This window comes from Physcomitrium patens, chromosome 7 (genome assembly GCF_059467195.1).
Source record: "Physcomitrium patens ecotype Gransden chromosome 7, ASM5946719v1, whole genome shotgun sequence".
Taxonomy (NCBI): domain Eukaryota; kingdom Viridiplantae; phylum Streptophyta; class Bryopsida; order Funariales; family Funariaceae; genus Physcomitrium; species Physcomitrium patens.
In genome coordinates, this window is record NC_143416.1 from 1,937,844 (window position 1) to 1,951,873 (window position 14,030).

Sequence of the window (14,030 nt, forward strand, 5' to 3'; positions counted from 1 at the left end):
TTTGGTTAAGATTTGATTTAGGATTAGGGTTTAGGGTTTAGTTAGGATTTGGTTTAGAGTTTAGGGTTTGGTTAGGATTTGATTTAGGATTAGGATTTGGTTAGGATTTGATTTAGGATTAGAATTTGGTTTAGAATTTAGGATTTGGTTAGGGTTTAAAATTTAATTAGGATTTGATCAGGATTTGATTTAGGATTTAGGGTTTTATTTGAGTTTGTTTAGGATTTAAAATTTAGTTAGTTTTTGACCTAAATTTTAAATAAAGTAAGATTTCAACTCGGATTAAATTAAGATTGAATTGAGATATGTTTGTAATCATTCTAATATTTCTTTAAGATTTCTTATTGTTTCTTTGGAATTCATTTGAGGTTTCTCTGAATTTGATTAAAGCTTATTTAGCATTGTTAGTGTTCTATTAAAATTAGAATTTTGTTGTTGCAATTTCTATTCTACCTTCCATAGCTAGGTACCCAGAGCATTTTCAAGTAAGACTTCACGTATTATAACATGTTCTTCAAGCACGTCATGACTTTCAAGCAATTAGATATTTTGGATACAGCAAGACTTTAAAACTAATATCCAAATATTTTTGGTAGCTACAAATGTGAAAGGAAATGAAAGACTTTATCCAATTATGTGACATTTGTTTAAGGTCAAAAATTCTTTGTCATCGATCCTATTGTCTTTTTTTAACTATTATCCATTCCAAAACAAGCATGGTCTTTTATTTCTATTGATTTTATTATAGATCTTTCAATCTTAGATTCTTATGTCTCTATATTTGTGATAGTAGGTCATTTCACCAAGATCACATATTTTATACCATATACAAAAACTATCACAGGTAAAAAAACAACCAAGCTTTTTTTTGACAATATCTATTGCTATCATGGATTAATTAAGGATATTAGATTGGATAGGATAACTTTGTTTTTATCAAGATTTTAATGAATATTTTTTAAAATTCTAAAAATAGATATTAAACTATCTTCAACTTTTTATCTTCAAACCAATAGACAAATAGAGTGTGTTAATTAAGTTTTAAAGCAGTATTTGAGATATATCATTAACTATCAATAATATGATTAGATAATTCTTTTTCTATTAATAATACCACGTTATATTTTTCTATGTAATATTTTTTTTTTACTAATTATGATTATTATCTACAACTTGATGCTTTTGACTTTTTAAAAGTTGATAATCTTATAACAGAAGTTTTGATAAATCATGTATCTGAGCTACATACAATAATGAAGGTGTAACTAAAAGATGCTCAAGAAAAACAAAAGAGTGATGCAAATATTTATCTTAAAGAACAATATCATTTCCATGTTGATTATCAGATATGGTTACTTTGTGATAATATAAAAACTATTTGCTCTAATGACAAGTTGGATTATTATAGATTTGGACCATTTTCCATTTGTGAATAAGTCAATCTAGTTGTTCATTGATTAAATCAATCAAAATCTATGAAAATCTATCCGATATGACACGTATCTCTTTTAAAGCCATATAAGATAGTGAATACTCTGAAAAGAAGACAATACCACCACCTTCTATAGAAGTAAATAATAATCAATAATTCAAGGTAAAAAAAGTCTTAGATTCAAGGCGATGCCAACATAGGTTTAAATATCTTATTCATTAGTACATATACAATATTAACGAATGTATATAGGAGCCAACAAAAAATCTTATAAATGCAATAAAGAATGTTAAAGCTTTTCATCAACAACATCCATTAAAATCAAAATAAAAGATAATAATTCTTTGCTATAAAAGAAATAAAATTTAAGAAAGATTACATTCTACTTTCTATCCTTGTTTGTAGTTTTTGTGTAATTGTGGTATTAAAAAGATAGAGAACCAACAGCTAGTACATTCAACTCAAGAGCCATCATTTGTTGACTTATCAAATGAGACATTGTGATTATTATAGCCTTCAAGATGATGTAATAGAGATGAAGACGTTCAAGAATGACATGTTCTTTTTTTAAATAAATGGCGAGATACAACGCATTTAGTATCATGACTTGGAAAGAGACTCTCAACAATTGGTGATTTTATTGGAGGTAGAAATGATTGTTGATAGTGTTATAAATGTTTTGTTTGAAAGAAGTTACAAAGATTTGAATAATGATCAAATAACAGGGTAGTCTTCTTGCTTTAAAATGGGATATTACTAATAGTTGAAAGGACCTATCAACTACCTTGAGAAGTTTCTTAGAAGCTTCTTAGATGTTGTTTTGATTTTATATTTTTTTATAGTTGATTAATAGGTTAGCAAATTAGTCAACAAACTAACCACATGCCATATGTATTGGTAGCTTGCAGAACAACCTATCTATATAATACGTATATAAAAACCTTGCCTTATAAATTAAAATACATGTCATATAAAGTCAACACGTTATTGGACGTCCTATAGAATGTCACCACATAGATTTTAGGTAGATAGTATATATAGAGGCAAGAATGAAGCCTTCTTCACTCTTATCAATTCCTTTCTTGTTTCTAGTTTAGATTCAAAAGTCTCTAGTTTCTTTATCTTTTGGCAATAGCCATTTTAGTTTTATTTTTAATATACATACTTTTCTATTTTTATTTTGTCATATTTCTTTGAGAGAGTCTCACTTATTTATTTTCTTTCATTGAGTTCTTATCCTTGACACAAGTTTGAGTATCATAGGCTTAAACTTTTTTCTATTTGTAAACAAATCAATCTTTTTATTTATTAATTATATATACCAAATTCTATGAAGATCTATCTTATATTCTACATGTCTTTTTTTGAATCTTATAAGATAGTGAATATCTTCAAAAGAAGACAAATGCTACCTCTTCTTATAGAAGAAGATAATAATAAAAAATTTGAGGTGAAAGAAGCATTAGATTTAAAGCAATACCAAAATAGATTAGAATATCTTATTCATTGGTGTAGATATGGTATTAGTAAATGTACATAGGAGCCAGCAAAAAAACTTACAAATATAATAAAGAAGATTGAGGCTTTTTATTGATAATATTGATCAAAATCTAAGCTAAAGAATAACAAATCTTTGCTATAAAAGAAACAAGATTTAATAAAGATAGCATTCTATCTTCTAAACTTATTTGTAACTTTTATGTATTTGTGATGCTAAGAAGATGGAAAGCTAAAAACTAATAGATTCAATTTAAGAGCTATCACTTACTAACTTATTGGACAAGACATTTCAATTGTTACAATCTTCAAGTCAATATAATCGAGATGAAGATCCTCAAGAATGACATGTCTGTCTTCAAATAGATAGCAAGATACAACAAGTTTGATATCATGACCTTGAAAGAGATTTTCAATGTTTGATGATTTTATTTGAAATAAGAAAAATTCTTGATGATATTCTAAATATTTTATTTGAACGGAGTTATAAAGGTCTCAATAATAATCAAATAACAAGGTGGTCTTTTTTCCTTAATTAAGGACATTATTGATAGTTGAGAGGTCCTATCAACCATCTTTGATGAGAACAAAGATTAGAATATGTGACAAACATAATTTATTGCATATAGATTTCTTCAATATATGATGATTTTTCTTTGTGGAAGCCATTCCTAAAAAAAAAGTAATATCAAAAATATATATGTTTGCTTTAACATTTATCTATATGATTAAGTAAAAGTAGATAAAAGTAAATTTATTTCATAATATTTTTTTAGATATGCTTCCTAATAGCTTCATAGATACTACTTTAACTTTACATGTATTTGTATTTGATTAATAGGTTAAAAAATTGATCAACAGGTTAACCATGTATTGATAGCTTGTTTCACAAGCTAACTATGTGACCCACATATAAAAAAATTGCCTTACAAGTTAAGATATGTGTCTTGCAAAGTCAACACATTTTGGAGGTCCTATAGAAAATTACCATATAACTCCTAGTTAAGAGTATATATAGAGGCAAGAATAAAGCCTTCTTAATTCTTATCAATTCTTTTGTAGTTGTTAGTCTTATTTTAAGATTTTTTAAACTTCTTGTCTTTGACAATAGCTATTTTAATTTAATACTATATCGTCTTTTAGTGATTTTCTAATCTTTTTGAGTGACACAAGAGTATATTGACTTTTAATTTCTTTAAAGTTCATGTCCTTAAAAATATATTTATCAAGATAAAAGAATTAGATAAAAGTAAGTAGATTTGATAATATCTTATACAAAAGCTTTATTGACCCATATTTTACTTTTTACATATTCATAGATGATTGATAAGTAAAATATTTATCTAATAAGTTCGCCACATGTCACACATGTTTATAATTTATGTTATAAATTGGTTATATGGTACACATACAAAGAATTTATCTTACAAGTTAGACATGTACTTTATAAGTTTGATACATGTTAGAGGTCCTACAGAACATTGCCATATAGCTCCTAATTAGATATTATATATAGAAACAAAAGTATTTTTTTTATTCTTCTTATCAATTCTTTTCTTACTTTTAGACTAGTTTCAAGAATTTTTAGTTTTTTAATCTTTAATAATAGCTATTTTAGTTTTTTCTTGAATATATATTTTTACTTTTTTTATCATCTTTCTTTGAAAAATGTCTTACTTATTTATTTATATTCTTTAAATTCTTGTTCTTAAAAATGAGTTCTTATTTTGATTTTAAAAAAAGATAGATTATTGTAGATGTATATAGATTAGTAAAGACACAAGAAGATTACAATAAAAAATATATATTTTCTATCTTTGATATTAAGATTTATTAATTAATTCAATTAAGATAAGATTTATACAAAAAAATCTAAAAAATAATATACAATCTTTTACTTATTAAAAAATAAAAAAATATAAGAGTACAATTCAAACTAATTATTGATATTTTGAATATAATATCATAGCTTTTAGACTCACAATTGTACTAGTTACTTTTTAACATTCAACAAATAATTTTTTAAAGAGTTTTAAGATGATTTTTTTCTGTTATCTAAACAACATTTTAATCTATCCTAAGAACAAAAAATATATAAATTCTTTATTATAAAATAAAATATATTTAATAAAGATTGTATTCTATCTTTTATTTATTTTTTTATAGATTTTATATATTTATGGCATTAAGAAGATGGAAAATTAATAATTAATAGATTCAACTTAAGAGTTATTCTTTGCTGAGTTACTAAATAAGACATTGATATTGTCATAGCCTTCAAGATATCATAATAGAGATGAAGACCTTCAAAAATTTCATATTCTTTCTCAAATAGATATTGAAATATAACATGTTTAGTATCACAAAATTGGAAGAAATCCTTAATATTATGTGATATTATTATAGGCAGAAATCATATCTAATAGTATTTCAATTGTTTTATTTGAAGAAAGTATGAAACACTATTGATGATTAAGATGATCTATTAATTACTCTTAAAGATTACAAAGATTAAAATATGTGATTAATATGATTTGTTGCATCTTAGACTTCAACATGTGATCACCACTCTTTATGGAACTTATTTCTAAAAAGGAAAAAACTGGAGAAGTAATGTCACAAACATCAATATTAGCATTTGTGATCAGATGATTAGAAGAGTTATGAAGAAATAAAAGTAAATAAATTTGATAATATCTTATGGAGAAGCTTTATAGACATGGATTTAACTTTATAAGTATTTGTAGGTGATTGGTAGGTTAAAAACTTGGCAAAAAAGTTAACCACTTATGGTACAAATTGGCCATGTATTATATATATATATATATATATATATATATATATATAACTTACAAATTAGACACATGTTACATGACTTATAAAACATTTCCACATAATTCTTTAATTAGATAATATATATAGAAGCAAAAATGAGGCCTTCTTTGCTCTTGTCAACGCCTTTCTTGTGTTCTTGTCTTAGCTCAAGAAATTCTAGTCTCTTTGTATTTTGTAAAAGCCATCTTATATCTATCTTTGATCTTGACTATTTGATCTTTTTGAATGTCACAAAAGTATATTGCTTCTTTAGGATTTTATTATGATTTATATCCTTGATATATATATATATATATATATATACAATTAGAAAGACAAAAGGTGATCTAACTCCAATTGCATTACAATTATTTTATTCCATTTCCAAAAAGAACCCTTGCAAAAAGTGCATTTCAACAATTCCACCATAATTACCAACATGCTAATTTGCTTAAGCAAATTTGATTACCACCAATTTGAATACTTATTGGTACTATTGATAAAGCACCACATGACTTGTTGTCATAGATATACTATATATGAGACCAAACAAGAAGTAGAATTAAAATTTTTCAATCAAGTTGTTTACAACTAGTAACGGCAACCCAATGCAACAATCAAAAGGAAGTCATTCATCCACGACAAGTACAGAGATGAATGTAACACCTAGAAGATGAATAACATCCAAGTCGGAATGAAAGACATCCAAGGGCCACTCACCTTCCTTTCTTCCTTCCTGCTCCCTCTCGCTCCACTAGACACAACGCAATTCCGCGCAACCCAATTCCAATTCCGCTATGCGAGCAATCGGGTGCGCGACGCGACGTGGAAAAAGCAGCGTGCACCGAGCCAGCCGCATCGCAAAGGAGCACGCCTAGGGCGATGATGGGCGGCAGTATCAACAGCAAGCCAACTAACTGGAAGGTAAATAGGAAGAGAAATGGGAAAAATGGGGAAGCAGAAATTGTTAATGGGAAAGGGAAATGGGGTGAAGGAGGAGTGGAGGCCCGGCGGTGTAGGACAGGGGAGGAGGGGGGGTTACTAATTTTATCATCAGAAGAGGTGTAGTTGTGACTCCATACCATAGCCAAGTTACAACAACAGACAGCATCATCCTTATAATAATAATAAGTGGGGTGGGGATACTGGAAGGCGATCTTCCTCCTCCTCCTCGCAGCAGCAGCAGCAGCATTAGCATCAGTATTAGCAGCATTCGTCTCTCCCCCTCCTTTTCCTTCTTCTTCTTCCTTCAGTGCTTGCCAGGGCAACAGATTAGAGGTTCGGAAGAGGAGAACGTGCTCAGGTTGGAGCCTTTGCTGCTCGATCTGGTTGAGGGAGGAAGGGGAGTAGGAGTGGTGATTAAGAGGGGGGGGGGGGGGGGGGGGGGGGGGGGGAGATTGAGAGAGAGAGCGAGGAAGAGAAATGGCGTTTTCGGGGACGCAGCAGAAGTGCAAGGCGTGTGACAAGACGGTGTACTTGGTGGAGCAGCTCACGGCTGACGGGGTCGTGTATCACAAGTCCTGCTTCCGATGCAATCACTGCAAAGGGACGCTTAAGGTTCGTGTGGGGGTTGTGATTTGCTGCTGATGCTGCTTGTGGGTTTGTATCGGGGTTGGTATTAGTGATCTGGTGTCCCGTCCATCGGTCGATCTGTGTGTGCGTGTGTGTGTTGGGTGGGAGAATGTGGGGGAGGGGGGGGGGGATCTCCTTGGTGGAGCCATAGATTTTTCAGCATGTCTCTGAAACAGGCTTGCAGCGGCTTGGTTCAGTAGAATGGCTTTACCACAAACTTTGAGTTACATCCTTAATCTTCACCCCATCCGGTCCTCTGATAGATCTATGCGAGTACCTATAGGTTTTCCCTATCCCTTCGATTCCAGAGAAGTGATGCAGCGGATTCCTGTGCTGAATCCATGGCCTCCTAGTCTGAACGGATTCGCGCTATGATCCGAGTGTTTAGTTAATAGATGAGCCAGAGAGGTTTGAAGTCCGTCTTCGAGGAATGACATCAGAAGCAAGACTAAAAAGTAATTGCTAATACAATAGTGGCCAATGTGCTCTTCCTTTCCAAAGGTTTTGTTGGCATCTCTTCTTCCACCTCTGGAATCGGATTAGAGTCTTCAATTGGAACGATAAAGTACGCGTCACCGTTAGAAATTGAAGTAATGCGGTGTATTTGCGAAAGTTTCTGAATTTCCAATTGCTCAAATGACGGGGAATACCAGATAACACGAGTAGTTTTGTACTGGTGGTGCAGTAGCGAATTTGGATTGTCGCGCTGTTCTGCCGAAATTGCGTATGGAATTACTGTCCTGTTATTAGCGTATATGAAAGCTCAGATGATGCTGTGACATGCGACCTGGCCTAGTCGTCGGATCTAATCCACCCGACAATTTGCCATTTAAAGAAGCTTACTGTTGTCAGTATTTCTTGTTGCTGGATAGGTATTCTAACCCACCCGATTTTGCTATGTCTATCACGTCTTTTGTGAAGTGATGCAATTAACTCTTTTATGCAAACAGCTGGCAAGTTATGCGTCCCTAGAAGGAGTGCTTTACTGCAAGCCACATTTTGAGCAGCTTTTGAAGCTTACTGGAAGCTTTGATAAGAGTTTCGAGCACAAACCTTCTGAAGGTTTGTATTTCTGAACCTATCCTTGTGTTCGTCTCCTGATCAATTGTAAACTTTCTGTACCCTGTTTTGTTGGTGGAACACGAATGTTGTTTTCTGAATGGGTATTGTTCTATACTGGGCGGACAGCAGGATTGAAAAAGCTTCCCGAGAAAGGAGAGGTATGTTTTGAATATTCACTTTTTGACAGTAGTTAAATATCTTTGCGAAGGTCTTACGGATTCAATTCCCGGTCATCCTAGATATTCAAATTTGATTTCGGCGAATTTTTTGGTGTCAATTTTAGAAATACGAGGTTCATTGTCCAATTTGGTGATCCGAATTGAAAGCGGAGGACTGTGTTAAAGATAACATTTTCTTCAGGCAAATAGACGGCTCGCGCATTGCCTTCCTCTGCTGCGGTGTGTTTTTTTCCGTGCTCAGAGTGAGGAGGTGAGGTACATGTTATGTACAATTTTACTTATATAATCAACTTTGTGTCAACAGAAGGTACCTTCGAAGGCTTCACTTATGTTCTCTGGAACTCAAGACAAGTGCATTGCTTGCAGTAAAACCGTGTATCCAATTGATAAGGTACAAGTTGTACATGTCTACAAGTGCATTGCTACCTCGTGGGATTGCTGATTTTGAAAATTGTAGTGTCAACTTAAATGTTGGCTGTTATCACCGATGACATTACTTTATTTATCTGATATGTTTTGGACTGTCCGCAGCGTGAGCAGCTCTCTTGCTGGCTCTCCACAGATACTAACCGTGCACTTGGCGTGGCTTGATTTGATAGCATGCTGCCCCTGAATCATGGGGACACAGTTGTTGGATTTTTGCTTCTAATGGGACCAACTTTTATCTAGTATACGTGTAGCACGTTGCGATTTCTCGGGAATTTCAGGAATCTAGGCCAGCTGTTCTGCACTTTCTTTGTATCATAACTAACGTGGAATTTTTTCTTTGTATTGGTTGTGATAGACAACGGTTGAGGGTTTGCCGTATCACAAGCATTGTTTCAAATGTGTTCATGGCGGCTGTACCATCAGCCCTTCCAACTACGCGGCTCTAGAAGGACGATTATACTGCAAACCTCATTATTCGCAGCTCTTCAAGGAGAAGGGAAACTACAGTCAGCTGACGAAGGTGCCTGCCCTGAAGGTAGCTGCCACCAATGCAAGCGTGGAGTCCTAGATTTCTCCTACTGGTCGATTCCTGTCTGGCTTGAGTCTCTCCAAATTCACGCGCAAGTTAATCTTGAAATGGGTTTCAGAAGGTGTTCTGTACAAATGATATGAATTTGCCAGGGTATCTATTTTGGAGATGGTTTCGGGTCTCGCTTTCCAAGGAATTGATTCTTACTGTTTCGAAGGTTCAACTTTGTTTTTGTTTCCCTGATTAATAACTCTCGGAGGCTTAGGGTTCATCATCTGGCAAGTCTCCTATTTATCTATTAAAGCTCTCCTGTGGTGTTGAAAAGAGATGCTGAAGTTGAAGCTCAGTAGAACATTGTTCTGTGTGCATTGGTAAGTTTCAGGTCGTATACATATCGTAATCCAAATGAACTTTGTCTGAGTAATTCGTATAGGACTGGGAAGATTGTAGTATGTAGCTTGGGTGTCATATTATTGACCATGTATTTCAGATGCAGTGTTTACCATGAATTCATGGGTTCCAATTTATCAAAGAATGCAGTAATGCAAGGATCTGCTTCGTGCAAGTGGAATGCCATGGTGGTGTTCATAAATGATTTTTTTGAACTGTTTTGTAAATCCGACTTGTTGATGAGACGTTTCATAGTTTCATTTTGAAGAGCTTTAGTGCATTCCACACATTTATGCTGATGAGTCATTCTGGATGTTAGTCCCTAGTCTAATGCATGCACAATACTCTAACAACTGCACAAATCACTGTCTCCTGTGTTAATCACTGTCATCCTGTGTTGATGCAATATCCAAAATGACAACTCTCCTCGAACGTGACATTTTCCCTCTAAAGAGCTGCGCACGTTATCACCAGTTTTGCACGACGTATTCACTTCCCAATGCGTAGTCAAAATCTATGAACAACTCTTTCATGTCATGTATGCTCTTCTAATTAGTGAAGATTATGTTAGCCCTAAACCATCCAGTTGTTAACATGTGATTGAAGTCCGATTCTCTCTACGATATACCGAGGCGTTAGTTGAGTCTAGGTCGTTAATTATTCCTTGAAAGCACTAGCTGAGCTGAGCAGAAGATATCTCAACCAATCTGCATTAGCACCCACATTCTGCGAAGGGTACAATGACAGCAACCCCCCCCCCCCCCTACCCCCCCTTCTTTTTTTCACTCAAATCATTCCAAGGCATTCTAATCCGCAGCACAATAAACTTCTGACGGCGACACAGACACGGATCACTTCGGTGACCACAAGAGGTACACTGCGTAGCTCTGAGTACAACCGTCAAGCTTGTGGGTGGCTTTGTCCACAGAAGCTGTTGCAGAGTGTGACTGCAGACTGCTCTTCAGAGATGCTGAGTATCTTATTTCTGCACCCAGTTGATGTGTGGCAGGCTTCTTCTTCACTTTTGCATCAGGTCAGGGCCACCACAACTCCAGCACACAAACTTGAGGAAGAAGTCGAGGAAGACGAAGAAGATGCTCTTGGAGGAATGCACTCTGCCGTAAATGTGCACAGCTTGTGAGGCACTTCACCAGGTGCATGCTTTGTGGCTTTCAAGCTTTATGAAGTGTTTGTTTTCTTGTGAGATGTATTCTTTTGTGCTTTGGAGGCACTTTTGTGACAACAATTTGTTACAAGAGGAAGTAGGATTATGTTTGTTGCAGAGAAATGGTGAGATTGTTCATGGTTTTGGAAGAGTCCTTGAAGTTTAAATGTGGTGAATACTCCGTACTTGAAGCGTTTTGTTATGCGTGTTTGTTTCTCCATTACTTCATCCTCTATTCATGCTTTCCACAAAAAAAAACTGTAATGAACAAGATGAAGGTGACATTTGGTGTCTCCTAAAATACTAATGCAGGTATATATGTGTATATATATATATATATATATACACACTCATATGTGATGGATAGAGGTTAGAGTAAAGCCTACCTAAACCAAACAATTTCAAGTGGTACCACATTTTGCATAACAAGTGTGCATAATGATAAAAAAATTAATTTTGTACTGATATTTACACTTAGAATTTGCAATTGTGGACAATACCATCTTTCTTTGATATTATTTTGAAATTGAGATAGTAATTTTTAAAAAATTCTTTGTAATAGTTGTTGTAATTCAAATAAGAATTATATTATATGTATTGGCAATAGATTCAATATGATTTATTTATTTTTTTATATATTTTAAAGTATTTAGCCAAAAATAATAATTATTAAATAGATTGATTTTGTAACTTTTGGAATGAAGACCTAAGCAATTGCAAAGAAGGCACAAATAATTTGTTGATAAGACCAAATACTAACTTGGATTACTAACTAATCTAAGGTTATGAATTGATAAATCCTCTAGAAAAAGATGATAAGACCAACAAAAGCTTAAATAGTCGCATCCTTATGGTAAAAAACGTGCAATAATTTTTATTTATTTATTTGAGAGTATATATATATATATATATATATATATATGCATCAACCAAAAAATTAGCTAAGAATAAAAAATATATTTATTCATTATTAAAACGAAAGACTTTATTTTATATGTAATTATTTTATTATATTATTTAAGAAATTATTATTATTTTTTAAATATTTTAATAAACTTTTTTTATCATCTTTTACAAGCAATAATATAAGGTTGATGAATGCTTATATTAACTAGAAACTAAGACATAAAAGTTAGTTCTATCACATCTAATTAATATATATATATATATATATATATTGCTTATGCTACCATAGTTTTTGCTAATGTCACTACAATTTGCCATCTACCACATATCAACATACTTTTTGTTATTGTGACTTCAACCTCATTCTTATTATGTTCTTAATTATTTTTATTAAAATAAAATTTATTATATATATAAACTTATTTAAAATAATATGTTTAAAAATTTTAATTTTTAAAAATTTAAATAAAAAAATAAAGAAATAAATTGAATAGGTAGTGATTTGTAGTAGCAATAGCAAAAACTGTGGTGATAGTGATAAAAACTATGGTGGCATTAACAACACCTTTTATATTCATATTTTAAATTATCAATAATGCAATAAAAAAAAATCATTGTCTTTGAATGTGGTTTATTTCAAAACTTGATTTGACATGCTTCAACCATAAAGTACATATTATATATCACAATCAAATACAAAAATATGAGAAATCATCTAAATGATGTTCTAAATACAAATATTTTTAATTATAAATCTTATATTGCATCATATATGTATTGTGATTTATGTATTGCAACTTTTGAGCTAAAAAATTAGATATATATATATATATATATATATATATTCATCTATATATGTATTAGGTACCAAGTATTTCTACAATAGTTTTCTATTGCAATTTAAAATTTTTGTGGCAAAAGTGAATAAGTAAGAAAACTTGGAATTTGAAATGAAAATAAATAATATTTATTTTAAAAAAAAAAGCAATGCAAATAAGTAATAATTCTTATATAAAACAACTCAAAGGGAGAATAAATACATGAGATAAATAAGAAGAAACAAAAACACTTTGTAATTAGCAGCATGCATTATTGTTTTCATCAAAAGTTTTCATTAAAAGTGAAGCAAAATTGGAGTTCATAGGATCTATGTAATATTATGACTAAAGTTGTTTTAAATGAATTCTAGCTCAATGTTTGCTCAAAATACCTAACATGTCATTCCTAAAATCCAAAAAGATGCCCAATTTTGACTAATTTGTATAAAGAATTTACATTGTTGTAATATAATCTATGAGAAGGAAAAGAAGGATGTTGGATTAACTTTGTATTAAGAGATACATGATGGAGTTTTATTTGCACTAATTGGAATGGAGTACATGTATTTTGCAAACTTGCCCTCTATTGCTTTAAATCTTTACAAAGGTAAAAAAATCCTTCTTGTTCAGCATATTCACATTTAGCATATTTAGTTACAGTATATCGTGCTAGCAAAGCCTGATTGATTATTAAAATTGATGAAAATACAAGATGTCACAATACACATTGAAAAAAAAAATATTGGTGATTTGCACGTGCAAATTTTGTACTTCAAAAAGAAATGTGCAAGTACATTGTCTTAAAGGAACTATAGTTAATGGTTATTGCTACTATTTTTGCTCACAAATGTAAGGTAGAGCCTTGAAAAGTTTGTTGAGAATTTTGTTGATCAGGTTGTAGGATTTATGACTTTTAACTTTGTAATCTATATTCTAAGGTCTTTGGATTCTTTGTCTTTAGTATAAGCTAGAACACTATGAGTGATTTTTTCATTGTTTTGCATAGCCTCTATAACAATTGTGTTTATTCAACTATGTCAAGAGACAATGGTGGTGAATGTGGAGCCAAAATTTGGTGCTCATTTTATTTGCTTGGATGAGATTTGGATTGATTCTACTACTAGACATAAATATAATATTTTACTATGAATATAAACAAAAAAAGACAATGAGTGGCTTAGATCTTATATTGTATATAGATGTCTATAATTTCATTCAAAATCCACTTTTGTAGGTG

At 31.8% G+C, this 14,030-nt stretch overlaps 1 protein-coding gene across 2 annotated transcripts; it reads left to right on the top strand.

Annotated features, from left to right (window-relative positions):
* Positions 1-7,134: 7,134 nt before the first annotated feature.
* Positions 7,135-10,065, top strand: LOC112285239 (LIM domain-containing protein WLIM2b). 2 transcript variants are annotated; one of them, XM_024525938.3, is made up of 5 exons: positions 7,135-7,300; positions 8,266-8,377; positions 8,504-8,535; positions 8,861-8,947; positions 9,341-10,065. In XM_024525938.3, the coding sequence occupies exons 1-5, from the start codon at positions 7,166-7,168 to the stop codon at positions 9,551-9,553; spliced, it is 579 nt and encodes a 192-aa protein (XP_024381706.1). In that variant the 5' UTR covers positions 7,135-7,165; the 3' UTR covers positions 9,554-10,065. The 2 variants fall into 2 exon arrangements, with proteins under 2 accessions (XP_024381706.1, XP_024381707.1); XM_024525939.3 differs by having other exon boundaries at positions 8,507-8,535.
* Positions 10,066-14,030: the final 3,965 nt, after the last annotated feature.